This window comes from Lineus longissimus, chromosome 10 (assembly GCF_910592395.1).
Source record: "Lineus longissimus chromosome 10, tnLinLong1.2, whole genome shotgun sequence".
NCBI classification, from domain to species: Eukaryota; Metazoa; Nemertea; class Pilidiophora; order Heteronemertea; family Lineidae; genus Lineus; species Lineus longissimus.
In genome coordinates, this window is record NC_088317.1 from 10,684,146 (window position 1) to 10,698,287 (window position 14,142).

The following is a 14,142-nucleotide window of genomic DNA, read 5'->3' on the forward strand; positions in this document are numbered from 1 at the left end:
ATAAAGACAAACCAAAGCAAAGACACTAGTGTAGCATATCAAGGACACGTAGATTGATACTCCTATGTGTGCCACATCAAAGACATCTGGACCATACACCACGTCAAAGATAACGATGCGAAGTCAACAGGCGGCGCCACTGTAGATTGCTGGCGGCCGTACGCTGCCTGTTGACGTTGTTGTTATTTGCCACCTCTCTCCTATGGCAAGCCGTTTGCTTCAAAAAGTCGAAATGATTTTTTTTCTAGTCGAAATGATTTTTTTCTAGTCAATATATTTTTTTTCAAGTCAAGAAAAAAAATTTGAAATTAATTTTTTTTTTCAAGTCGAGATATTTATTTTTCTTCTCATTTAACTTATTGAAGTTGAATCAAATAATAAAAATTTCACTGCGAGAAAAAAATGATTATAAAAATAAAAATAGTCGCTTCTATCAACAAAAACCTATAGTTGTCGAAATCGTTTTTACTTTTCCCAAGACGGTGGCGCCGCCTGTTGACTTCGCATCGTTATCTTTGATGTGGTGTATGGTCCAGATGTCTTTGATGTGGCACACATAGGAGTATCAATCTACGTGTCCTTGATATGCTACACAAGTGTCTTTGCTTTGGTTTGTCTTTATTTGCGGTAATAACCGCCCATACCGTAGCAGTGAGGTGAACTACGTGTCAAACGGAAATAACAAACGTGATCGGAAATCGTTCAAATCAGCTGCTAGTGCTAAAAGCGGCAAAACCTGTTACAGGTGCGGCAAAGAAGGACACTTTTCGAAGAATCCAGAATGTCCGGCGCATGGCGCTACTTGTACGAAATGTGGTTTCGAAGGACACTTTGCTACTGTTTGTATAACGAAGTCTGGGAATTCCAAGTTGGGAAAATCCGGAATAGGCGGGAAAAGTTCGAAATTCCCCGCCAGGAAGTCCCAGTTCAAAAAGAAAACGTCTGACAAATCGAGATTTGTTGCTGAGGATGAGGCTGAAAGTGACAGCGATTATGGTTTCGCCATAACAAGTGGAAATGCTCATGACAATGGGACAATCGATATCATAACTTGAGTTGAGTGGGTTATTCTGTAATTTGGAATTACCCAGGTACACTATAAAAAAAAACGGAAGAATTCACAGAAATATTTTTACATGGTTCTGTAAATCAACAATTTGCCGTGATTTAACCGTGCTTTTTGGTGAATTTAAAGAAACAGCAGTGAATTTAGAAAATTCCTACCTAATCCCCGGACCTAATCTTATCAACTTTGCTGTAAATTTACAGATTGCACAAAACTGTATCAGTAAAATCAAATTAAACTTGTGAAAATACAGAAAGTTTGTAAATGAGTATCTTTTCAGTCACTAAAATCACTGTATGATTTACCGTTAAAGGACCAGTATGGTAACTAAGGGCAATATTACCAAGCCTTCGGCTGTCAAGTCACCTCCTATTCTGCACTAACAGTTTTCATCACCAAAAAACACAAAAAATTCAAAAATTCAAAAACTGACGAAAATATTGACGTTTCTCTCTCCGATGTTGTGTCCGAGTCAGCCTCAACGCATTGATCATCTGCCTATGAACCGATGCACTGTAAGGTGCTGTCTGGAGCCTGGAAACTACAATCGGGTGTCATCGATGACGTCCGATTGTAGGTGCGACACCCCGCTCATACTGCGACGTGAATTGAAATGACGTTACGTCGTAATAGCGGGGTGACGTAAACTCGGACTTCGGCGTGCACTGACGTCTTTCGCGCCAGAACTTGTACTTGAACTTGTAAAAATAATTAAAAACGCGTTTTTATACTATTTGAGAGTAAATTTTTTTGAAAAACGTCAGGAAGTATGCTTTCTTAATGAAAAAAGAGAAGATGAACCATACTGAAATAATAATTAAAGAACTCCTTTAAAACAGGTAAGCAGTAATTTTAGATCATTTCGAAAGCGCGGGCCGCGCATGCGCCTTGAATACATCCTCTGGAAACGTGTCGCTGTCACGATCTGAGTTAAGCAGTAAAAATTGAACAATTTCCCACGTTTAACACACAATTGTGATATGTTGCTGCGACATACGTAAAGTGCATAAGTTAGTCGTAAGGTTGAACGCATAATTTCGAGTTGATAACTTGATTTGTTTGCATGAATGAGCTCGGAATGTGTGTCGCCGCCGCCGGTGTACACGTGCAAACGTGGTGTTATCATGCATGGTCATTGATGGATATGCTGCTGCACAGATCAGATGGGGAAGCTAGTAGTAGGCCTATAGGGTTGGCAGTTGCTTTCATAATGTGTAGCTATGCCTACTTAGGTAAAGGCTAGGCCTACATGCTGTAGGGCCTACATCCTTCTAGCTAAGATCCTGACCGTTAGTTGGCGTTGATGGGATTGTTAGATGTTAGATGGCATTTTGAGCACTGTCATGGTGTAACACTGCTGGCTGTCGCTCATTATATCCATGTCTTTGGCTCATAATGCGCCAGCAAGCAGTATGTCACAACACAACAGAGTAATTATTATATTCTTACTTTCAGATCCTGGCTCTGAGTGTATGCTCTTACAACTGCTGTCTCTCCGTCAGTCCACTGGTAAGCTGCTATCTTATTTTTCTATGATCAATCATGTACAAATGCCATCATTGCCATTATAAGTCCAATTCACCAAAGAATTACAGGCATCATTACTCACTGCACAGTCATTTAAACCGCTCAGATTTTCCATGTGGAGTTCCAGGTTGTCGTAGGTTCTTTAGAGTATATATTATCAGACCTTCAATACTCATTTAACAAAAGATCATCCTGAATTCAGAAATAAGTGTAAGGATAGGCTACATACGGGTCCTCCTCTCAGGACGCCAAGTCAGAGAAACCAGGAGAATGAGATGAACGACCAGATTGATAGGAATCTTACTTGCCATCATTGCAAGAAAATATGTGATAGTTTTGCTTTGCTAGTCAGTCATGTTCGCAATCATATTGCTGATGGTGTTGAGATGAAATGCCCTTATGGCTGTGATGTGAGGTACAAAGTGAAGTCTTCCTTCACATGCCATTTGTCACGTCATCATACTATCAAAAACAAGGTTCTTGATAGTGGGACCAGTGATCCTGGTGAAGGTGAAAGTCATGCAGCTGTTGATGATACTGCGTTCATCATTCATGATCAGCATCTGAACAATGGTGACAATCTGGAACATGATGACAACATTGACGTGACTGAGCAGCCGCCCAGCCCGGATGATGATTTCCAAAGTGAAACGGCTGATGAGGAATCTTTAACTCAGGATGCATTTCTTGAAAACATTGCTCTGTTCTATCTAAAATTGGAATCAAAGTTCCACCTTCCTCAGACAGTTGTTCAAGAAATCATTTCAAGTATTAGTGGGTTCTATGATATTGGCCGACAGGAATTGTTGTCACAATTAAAGAAGTCCCTTCTCGATGAAGGAATTCCCCAAGAATCTGTAGAAGGCATCATTCATGAGGTGTTTGATAATGATTACTTTCAAAGCGTCCACAGTACTGACGGTCCCTTGCGAACAGATTACTGTAGAAAAAAATTCTACAGAGACAAATTTGATTTTGTTGCCCCTGTGTCTGTCAGGTTAGGTAGAGATGGCAATAACGTCGAGCGACATTATCAGTATGTGCCCATTAAAGAGACAATAGAGGCATTTTTTAGATATAAATCGGTGCAAAAGCAGTATGAAACTCAACATGTCTCTGAACCTGGAATATACTCAGATTTCATGGATGGGGAGATTTTCCAACAGCATGGCCTGTTTGGCAGTGATCCTGATGCAGTGGTTCTGTTTATTTATCAAGATGCCTTTGAAGTGGTTAACCCATTAGGATCTGCCCGTAACAAACATAAGATTCTGGCAGTATATCTAACTTTTGGGCACCTTTTTCCTCTTTGTCGCTCAAAGCCAAAGGTTGAACCAATGCAGCTGGTGCTGCTCAGTGCTCTGTCGAGAGAAAGATTTCAAGTATTTTGGTACGGAGAAAATATTTGAGAAGCTTGTGGCTGATCTAAAAGACATTGAGGAACGTGGAGTTACGGTACATGGCAAGAAAAATGTATTGGCATCATTGCTCTTCATTTTGGGTGACAATTTAGGCAGTCACTGCTTAGGGGGATTTTCGGAAAACTTTTCCACCCACCCTTTCATTTGTCGATATTGTGAGATAAGACGAGTCGAATTTAGTGAAGATGAACTTTTCGTTTCTGAACAGAGAACACCTGAAAATTATTCAGAAGCAGTTGAATACTTGCAGGAAACCGAGGAAGTGTCTTACAAAGGAATTCGGTTTTCTTCACCCTTCAATTGTCTGAAATTCTTTCACGTCTGCCAGCCTGGTCTACCTCCCTGCTTGGGACACGACCTTTTTGAAGGGATTGTCAGGTATGACTTAGCATTACTGATAAAAGACCTTGTAAAGAAAAAGTGGTTCACATATGATTTCTTGAACAGATCTATTCGGGTAACTAAACTGAAAGGTTTCGATGACAGAGACAAGCCACCAGAGTTGGCCAACCAAGCAGATAAACTTATTGGTCATGCTGCACAGAACTGGTGTCTACTTAGAAATCTGCCATTGTTCTTACATGGCAAGATAGTGAACAGTGAAGATGAAACTTGGCTATTGATTAAGGAATTGAACCCGAGGCGGAGGACCTTGGTTGAGTTACCAAGACACTCTTGGGTGGAGCTAAAATACAGTCCAAACCCGAGCCGACAGGCGAGGGTTTGGACGAAATTTTAGCTCCACCCGAGAGTGTCTTGGTAACTCAACCAAGGTCCGAAGCCGAGGGTTCAATTTCTATTCTAAAATACCTCAAACTTAAAAAGATAGGCCACGAAATAACTTGAATATGTGCGAATTTGGCAAATTCCATCCATCGCCTGCCCGGAACGCCGGTAGCGCCGTTGTTTACATTATGTTACGGCAGCGCGTATAGGAAGTCCGGATCGGCTCGCTCAAGTGATGCTAAAATCCGCGCAAATGGGCTATTTGGAGCGTTTTTCTCAGCAAATATGTGTAGTGCTCATTAAAAAACTTAGGGTGGTTGATGCTTCCTTGGCTGATTTGTGTTTGAAGCAGTGTTTTGAGAGCCTCAAACTTCTGAAGTGAGCTGTGTGCATGATTTCCACATTTTAGTGCAACCCGAGGGAACTTTGGTAGAGCATCTTGGTTGCGTGTCCAAAACACTCCACTCTCAGAACGAGGCTTATGCATTTTCCATTTAAAAGTTGACTTTACGGTACCAAGGTATTTTAGAATACTTCTTCTAAGGCAGATTGTCGAGCTAGTCTGTGCACCCAGGATCTCAGAAGGACAGATATTCTATCTGCATAGTTTGGTCGATGATTACTTGAGTGATAGAAGGGTGCTGTTCCCTGATCACAAGTTGCGGCCGAAGCACCACTACCTTCACCACTACCCCGAACTGATTTTCAAATTTGGTCCGCTTATATAAGATTGTGGACTCTAAAATTTGAAAGTAAACATTCCTTCTTTAAAACACATGTTCGCCACAGCCCAAACTTCATCAACATAACTAAAGTCGCTGGCCACAAAACACCAGCTTTTTCAAGCTTATTGTCGTCAAGGGCAATACTTCAGCCTGGGTGTGTCTGCGGATCGTTCCATTCCGTTTTTTCCCGATTTGTACAGTACTTCCCTAGCAAATGCAGTGAAAAAATGCGGACACCATGATGGCAATGATGTTTCTATTTCAGGATGTGTCATAGTAAATGAGATGCGGTTTACCAGAGGAGACTATGTTGTGGTCGGGTGTCCTGGTGTGACACGATTTAATCTGTCATTTGCTAAAATTGAGTCATTCATCCTGAATGATGATTTTGTCAATAATGGCAAATGCCATTTAATTGTGAGGATACAAACAAGCTGCATAGATCCTGCTCTTGGCTTGTATCAACTTGAAAGTTCAGAGGATGAAATTGAAATGCAATGCATTGATTTCAGCGCATTGCCAGATAGACAACCACTGTCAGCATACAATCGAAGCAACATAACCTACATTGCCCTGAAGCACTCCATTTGCCTCGGGGACTACTTGGGCGCTCAGTAGAATTTGGATGTAATAAAGCATGGTGAGGGTCCACATTCGGTACAATTTTCCCAGAATTATTTCCAACTTCTCTTCTCCACCCTTTGACCTTCCCAATGCAGTAGAGAGAGCTGACGCCCGCAGCTGCTGACTCTGGTCGACCTGACAGGAACTGGTTGAAAACATAATCGCTCCTGTCCAAAAAACAAGGACTACATGTAGTGCGATAAGATGAAAAGTTTAACTATTCCCAAAGAAGTAATAATGTTGTCTGTGTTTCAGTTTTTCAGCATGGAGACTGGTGTTCCGGAGAAATGTCTGAGGGACTTCCTAGCGGGACTATTCCCTTTGATGAAAGATTACGAACGTGAGGATATTGCCGAAATACTTGTGAACGATCTGGGCTGTTGCACGATTGCTGATTTGAAGCTTGCCAAGGAAGAGGAACTCTCTTTCCTGAAGCCATTACAGAGACGAAAAGTAATACTTGCTGCCACAGAAAAAGCCGAGACTGAAAGAAAGCATGGTAGGCTTGTTTATTTGTTTTTCTTTGGGGGGGGGGATGCCAGATATAGATCATACAGAACGGCATTATGGCCAGTGCCAGTGTTTTGCTTAGAAAAGCAAATGAAAGGTAGGCAGGAGGCTGCTTGAGGTAAAGAACCCCCCACCCCATAGGCAAACCATTGCTGGAAGGCTAATTTTTCTGCACATATTTATGGTCTCCACACTCTCAGTGGAGACCATCTTGATATCACTAGGTTAGGTAGGTAGGTTCTGTTTCTTGTTCTTCTTCCACAAAACATTTATGGAGCTTGTCCAGCCAAACTGCAGAATAGATCAAGGATCAATCAGTGACTGCCTTTTGAAAAAGCCAGGTGCATGGTTTTCAGTGCACCATAAAATCCTAGGTGCACTGTTTTTTTTACCACCAACCAACTTTTCTTCTGGTATCCATCGACAACGTTAGTCTGGTGGACACGAGGTTGGCCTTAAACTTGCTTGAAATCGAAAATTTGGACAACACACGTGTACTACAGCGCAAACGGCAGCATTCTGACAGATATAGAAACATGTGGTCTGATTCTATTTTTACTTGTCACTAAGTGATCACGCGTCCAACCTCGTATGCAGGGTAATGTGGCTTTCTCATTGGTCGAACGTTAATTTTGTTCACAGCCTTATAAGGCACCTGAGCGCAACGCAGTATTTCTCTGAAGGAGAAAAGCTTGATGGGTTATATCCGGTACGCGCGAGACTACCGCAAAGATATTTCCAGAACTGCGAGATTTACGTCGGAGTACAGGTATAGTATGTCTTCTCTTGAGTATATAATTTCGGCGGGAATATTGCATCTCGGCTCGTGCACCTGCGGCAGTCGCGTCCGGTTTCTATAATTTCTGTCTATCATGGCCTAGTCTTTAGCACATAAATAGTTCGATAATTGAAATGTCTGACTTACTGACCCCTGTGTAATTAGCATCACTTTCCACTGCGTCGCAATCATTTTTTAGGCGCGCGATTTTTTAATGCATTTTAAAGGGCAGGCGCGCGATGTTTCATTCACCTAAAAAAAATTGAGGCGCGCGATGGTGCGCGGGCGCGATCGCGCGCCTCAAAAGGCAGTCACTGATCAATCACTCCAATCCCATTGAAGGAAATTCGATGCATGGAATATCACAAAAACATTTTTAATATTCTCATTATTTCCATGACTTTGAAGCGTTTTTTGGTCAATTTTTGGCCGAGAATATTTTCCGGACTTTGCCGAACCCGCTTCCGGACTTTCCCGAATCAATGCTCGATGACGTCGATTGGCAATCTTGACACTAGAGGCGCTGATGTCGTTCCTAAACAACGGCTCTAGCACTGCTAAATTGCCACCATCTTGAAAAGCAGTACCGCGCATGTGGAAATGTAAAGAATCTTTACAATTGCAAAGAGGCTATCGCATCACCACTACGCCCGAGAACACGATGACTGCGCTGCATTGATAGTTTGCAATAAATTCACGTAAAAACACACCAGAACATCTCGGGTTTTATTTACAAAGATCATATTTTGTTATTTATTTATAAAACAAGCCATTTTATGAAAGAAGGTGGCACTTACTAGGCCTGGATAAGACTTTGGAGTTTGAAGTGGTGGTGACGCAGTGTTGAAAACACCTGAATCTCAGGATGCCGATATCCAAGATGGCGGAATTTTACCAATTCCAGTGTCTGAAATTGAATTTTAATTTCGGCACTGTGCGAGTTTGGTCGATTGGGTCGAGTGCATGTATCCATTTGCGCATGCTCATTCAAGATGGCGGCAAGGCCCTCGTGTTTTTAAAATGTAAATGTTATTTTGTCCTTTTTGGCGTTAGATCAGTCATTTGACAGTTGAAAATAACGAAATCAAGATGGTTTTTTGGATAGACAACAAGGAAAGTCGAAAATATGAACTTGGTAGTAAAAAAGCCAAGAAATTGGCGAATCTGGCACAAGAAGTGTCGCCCGAAATTTTCGTCAGTGCAAGTGCAAAAATACACAGTACCAATGTACAGGACAGTGTACAGGTCGATGTACAGGCCGATATACGCACGGTACAGGACAGTATACATAATGATGACGATACAGGCATTATTAGTGGGTCGTACTAATGACCGACAAGTAACATAATTGACCGTCAAGGACCGACAAGTGTCTCAAAATGACCGACAAGTAGGATCAAATTTAATTTTAATGCTTGCAATGTGATAAAGAAACAATTAACTACCAAACTTGTAAATATCTAACTAATTGGTCTTTTGATAGCTGAGATATGGAAAGATTTATACGCCGACAAGTAAAATTCTCCGACGATGTCGGCCATTTTGTCGTTGGCTGTCATGTACCTGGTAGTGTCTAAAACGTGGATTCAACAGTTCAACATGGTTTTGGCATCTCGAGTTAGGGTGTGTCACTGAAGAGTTTTTCACTAGTTCGACATAGTTGCTCTAGATAAGTTTGAAGTCAGTTTTTCATAGTTCTACAGGTTTTACATCTCTCTCATCATATTTTTGCATCTATCAATTCCAGGTATAAGAGCTCAGCGTCGTTTAAGAGCCAGTTTTTATAAGAATCAGGCAAGATCCTATTAGAGGGTGGGTCATGACCCTCTCAGATTTCTTCCAAAATTTTTATATTGGTAGATATATGTTAATAACGGACGGAAATCACATTTTCTATCCTCAATAGGGTCCGCTTTTTTTTTAGGGGCCCCTGGAATATTTGGGTCAAAATGGGCCTAAATGGCAAAATAACCAAAATGTGGTTTTCAAATGCTGGTATTTCTGTGCGCCCTTAGTGAGCCACAGAGATTTTCATGCGTGTAAGTCTATTGGGTATTGACTTTCAGAAAATGTGAAAATTTTGGCGGCTGACTTAGGGCGCAGCCCATAGGTGGCGCTGCAAAACGCGACATTTCGAAATTACACACACCTTCAGAGAGGTTGTGTGGTTTGCGCCCTAAGTCAGCCAGGGTGTTTCATGCGTATTATGATACATTAGCACCTACTGCTTTGATTTAAAGGAAATTTACGGCGGCTGACTTTGGGCGCACAAGTATAGGGGGCGCTTTTTGCCACCAAAAGGTGAAATTACCACCTTTTCGCACAACAAGTTCTCCATGTGCCCTAAGTCAAAATTGACCAAATATAGCTCAAATGGTCCCCCAGCATCTCTAGTACCAGTGGTTAGGAGGGTTTCATGGCTGGTTTGCGTATTAACCCTTTTTGCACCATTTTTTGTCGGGACACTAGACAAAAAGGCCAAAAATGGTAAACTGTGAACTTTCTCCGATATTCATGAAACTTACAGGATAACTTCCTTACGTTAAAGAAAGTATTTTTTGTGAGTTTTAGGTCAAGGTGGCAAGCTACTTGGTGGCAAAATTGAAATTTGACAGAAAAAGGAGCAATTTGACCTTTATATCATGAACCGTTTATTCAAAATCAAAAGTATTCAAAAATTACCATGAAATCACCGGTATCTCAGAAACTTAAACACTTTTACAATGAATATGGTGTAAAACTTCACCAATATTTAAATGTCAGCAGAAATTTAGCAAATTACTATCAAAATAGTTAGTATGCCATTAGGGCCAAACTGTCCAACTGGATCATCACATCTAAACAGTGAACTACAGTTTATATAGTTTCATGTTCTGGTCATCTTTCTTTGAGAATATGTAATGTCCACGGCGATCAATGGATGGTGCTGATAATCTAGCGCGAATGTCATCCTTGTCCTGCCAAGATGCATGTTCATCATCAAGCCATCCAAAATACAATCCTGCAATACAGAAAAGTACCAGCTAATATTACTGACATGTATACTATCAAACTATGGGCATATGGTTGAAAAATATGTCGTATTTTAGATTTCCATTGGGGAAGAATCATCCATCACGATTCCATAATTACCTGTTCGTCTCATGTATTTTATGTGGCAAAGTTCGCCATCAACAGCTTGTACCATCCCAACATATGCCTTCTCTCCACACTGTATGATTGCGTAATCTCCTGCATGGTACTCCATTTCCCCCATGTTTTCTTCGTGAAAATCGTTGATCAACTCATCAACTATGATATGTTGCTCTGCTTGAAGATCAGATTCCTGGAGGTAAAACATCGATGTAGAATCTTTTTCGGTAAAAAGAAAATTGTCGAGGATATTGTTTCACTCAAATCGGATGGAATTGATGTTACCTGAACACTTTCTAACTCTTCATCAATCTGCTCATTCCCTTCATCCTCATTGTCACTACCATCATCAGTTGGGTCAGCTTCTGGGATTTCAAGTGTTCCACCTCGTTTCTTCTTGGCCATAAGTTGAGAGAACTGTGATATAACTTGATCTCTTGCTAAGTATTCTTCTGGTGAAAACATCTTTGCGCCTTGTGCATCCTTTGCAGATCGCATCAGTTTGACAACGTTCTCAGCAGTGGTCTTTTTCCCTGTCGTCTCTCACTAAAACTGGTACTTTTGCTTTATAGTTCCAATATTGCCGCCAAATGGCAGCCTACAACAAAAGTGGCTTGCTGCATTCCACAGAAACTTTGATAACACCTTTCTCAGTGCAAAAGGAGCTAATCCTGTAAGTTTTATGAATATCGGAGAAAGTTTACAAAATTCCATTTTCAGCCTTTTCGCGTAGTGACCCGACAAAAAACGGTGCAAAAAGGGTTAATACGCAAACCGGCCATGAAACCCTCCTAACCACTGGTACTAGAGATGCTGGGTGACTAGTTGAGCTATGTTTGATCAGTTTTGACTTAGGGCGCATGGAGAACTTGCTGTGCGAAAAGGTGGTAATTTCACCTTTCGGCGGCAAAAAGCGCCCCCTATACTTGTGCGCCCAAAGTCAGCCGCCGTAAATTTCCTTTAAATCAAAGCAGTAGGTGCTAATGTATCATAATACGCATGAAACACCCTGGCTGACTTAGGGCGCAAACCAACCTCTCTGAAGGTGTGTGTAATTTCGAAATGTCGCGTTTTGCAGCGCCACCTATGGGCTGCGCCCTTAGTCAGCCGCCAAAATTTTCACATTTTCTGAAAGTCAATACCCAATAGACTTACACGCATGAAAATCTCTATGGCTCACTAAGGGCGCACAGAAATACCAGCATTTGAAAACCACATTTTGGTTATTTTGCCCTTTAGGCCCATTTTGACCCCAATATTCCAGGGGCCCCTAAAAAAAAAGCGGACCCTATTGAGGATAGAAAATGTGATTTCCGTCCGTTATTAACATATATCTACCAATAAAAAAATTTTGGAACAAATCTGAGAGGGTCATGAATCACCACCTGCCTGACTCTTATAAAAACTTGCTCTTAAATGTCCTGTGACACATGGCATAATCATAATGGTAAAGTCACCCACTCTGACAGGGTGCACTCAAGGGAAGATTTTTTAGCTCGGCTGACTAAGTCAGCCGAGCTTGTCAAATAAGTTGTTCAGTGGTGTCCGTCTGTCCATCCATCCATCCATCCATCCGTCCATCCGTTAAACATGTGGTGCACATTTTGAATTGAGAAGAGCTAGAGGCCCTCAAATTGGCGTGTGTGTACATCAGGAGTAAGGGTACGTTGACACAAAAAATTGGAGCGATGCGCCTAAAAATAAGCATACTACGGCAATCGGAGCGTTAAGTTGAAATAGTGCAATTTCTCATGAATTATTCATTGGACAAACAACAGCTTATTTCCCCTGAAAGACAAAGATTTGCATATAATTATCACCAAAGGATTTCAAATTTCGACCTCGTTTAAGTGGTATTATCACATGTTATGTAATTGGCAAGAAGCCAAGTGGTTTTCAAAATTCGCGGGGAACTACTATTACTATGCTCATTCAGGGTTTATGCTCGGTCTGGGCATATGAGCTCTCGATTCGCGAAGTTTTAGACGATGATTTCGCCCAATATGGCTCAGATTTTTTAATGTAAGCAAGCACAAGGTGTTGTTGGTAGTAAACAGCACAATGGTAGACGTTATTGCTATCTAATTGGGCGTTTTAATCTAAAATCGCTGTTTTATTGTCTAAATTAGCGCCGATTAGAAGGAATTTCCCGCTAATGACGTCAACAGAATTCCCTTCTACAATGACGGGTCGCTTTTGTCAATAACAATAAAACAACAGAAAATAGGAAAATATGAAAAAATGGCTTACCATTAGGGCCTATGGGCAAGACACAATGCTAGGATCGGAAATTATATTATTTTGTTTCTATTTGCAGGTTTTTAAACCTAGTCTGAGAGTTTCGTAAATAATTTATATTTCTAAAATCGATTCGTCGCATTTCTATGTTCTGGTGTATTTCGCTATCTTGACTTATGAAGTGCAAGGTTAAGGTAGGTCTGTCATGTTTCTGTGATGCTGGTCGAAAAACGTTTAGATTGCGTTCAATATGCAAATATGCGTTTAATAATCAAGTGCCAGTGGTTCATTAAACATTTGTGTTATTTAATATGCATGTATCAGGTCTTTGGAAGTAACAATTCGATAAGAAATGGTGCGGAATGAACTGCTCTCAAATCACTGCTTTGGATACAAAATGGCGGCCTCCATCATCAACCATAGCACGTGTTCATGTCAGATGTCTGAATCAGATGTAGGCCTAGGCCTAACTCCTAAATGAGTAACTGTAGCAGTCAAAGCTTTGTGTAGCAGTGTAGGGCAACATCGTCAGTAACATGGTGAAAGGCATGGGCCATTGTCCGTAGGGCTTTATCATGCACAGTGACACTGTCAGACTCAGTGTGATGAATGGTTGGTAGTTTGTAAGGAATTCGGTAGCCTTCACTCACTGACAGACATTTGATTTGTTCTGATGCTGTGCTACAGCTAGGCCTACTAGGGTATGTCTCACCTTGGATTGATTTCAATTATTATAATTTGTCTTCGCTTTCGAGTAACCTATGCGTACCATAAATGACATGGGCCTAATAGTATGTATTTTCCTGGATGAGCGCAGAGTGTATCCACTATAAATCCATCCAGTGGGCCTGTGTTGGACATTTATAGACATGGTTGTGACTCCAAGACATGTAGAGACGAGTTCGTGACTCGGGGAGACGGGTTGTCCATAAAGAGATGAGGTTGTGACTCTGAGACAGGTTGTGCATGTTGAGGCAAGGTTGTGATTCTGGAGACAAGTTGAAGAATGTAAACTAGGGAGTGGTGTCTGCTGTCTACTTTGTTATCTATTACAAAAAATTTTGAAAAAAAAAGATCTACGTTTAGGCATAGTGATTGTACAGCTGTTTGTATCAAGATATAAAGTAGTGACTGATGAATGATGAATCATTTATAATTTTTTTTTCTATTTTCAGATACTAGGTGCTGATACCCATTGTCTTCGCTGAATTTGGTGGCTGTTGTAGTATTGAATTTGCCTCCCCATCAGGGTCGCACCTTTTGGAAAAAGGTTGATTGCATCCAGGCAATCCAAGGTCTATTGCCTCCGTGCAATCCAATAAACCTCTCAAAATCTATTGCCTCCGGGCAATCCAATAAACCTAACAAAATCTATTGCCTCCGGGCAATCCAATA

General features: G+C 41.1%; 2 protein-coding genes and 1 long non-coding RNA gene across 3 annotated transcripts in view; 2 read left to right on the top strand and 1 right to left on the bottom strand.

The window, feature by feature from the left end:
• Positions 1-14,142, top strand: part of LOC135494761 (uncharacterized) — a 74,812-nt gene that overhangs the window by 4,446 nt on the left and 56,224 nt on the right. The gene's annotated exons all lie outside the window — the stretch shown is intronic.
• The window catches only part of LOC135495130 (uncharacterized), a 36,595-nt gene continuing 28,906 nt past the window's right edge, over positions 6,454-14,142 (top strand). Inside the window, exon 1 of the long non-coding RNA XR_010448525.1 lies at positions 6,454-6,588. This is a non-coding gene — a long non-coding RNA (uncharacterized LOC135495130). The remainder of the gene's footprint in view (positions 6,589-14,142) is intronic.
• LOC135495008 (uncharacterized) lies at positions 10,227-10,974 on the bottom strand. The gene is made up of 3 exons (XM_064783393.1): positions 10,795-10,974; positions 10,510-10,702; positions 10,227-10,378 (listed from the first exon to the last, which is right to left on the bottom strand). Exons 1-3 carry the CDS (start codon positions 10,972-10,974, stop codon positions 10,227-10,229), a joined length of 525 nt encoding a protein of 174 aa, XP_064639463.1.

Bases quoted from the DNA above. Each gene is read 5' to 3' on its own strand.
- LOC135495008 (XM_064783393.1), bottom strand. From the start codon at position 10,974: ATGTTTTCACCAGAAGAATACTTAGCAAGAGATCAAGTTATATCACAG. The intron at 10,703-10,794 runs GTAACATCAATT...TTTTACCTCCAG, and splicing joins AAGAGTTAGAAAGTGTTCAG to GAATCTGATCTTCAAGCAGA. The intron at 10,379-10,509 runs GTAATTATGGAA...TCTGTATTGCAG, and splicing joins AAAATACATGAGACGAACAG to GATTGTATTTTGGATGGCTT.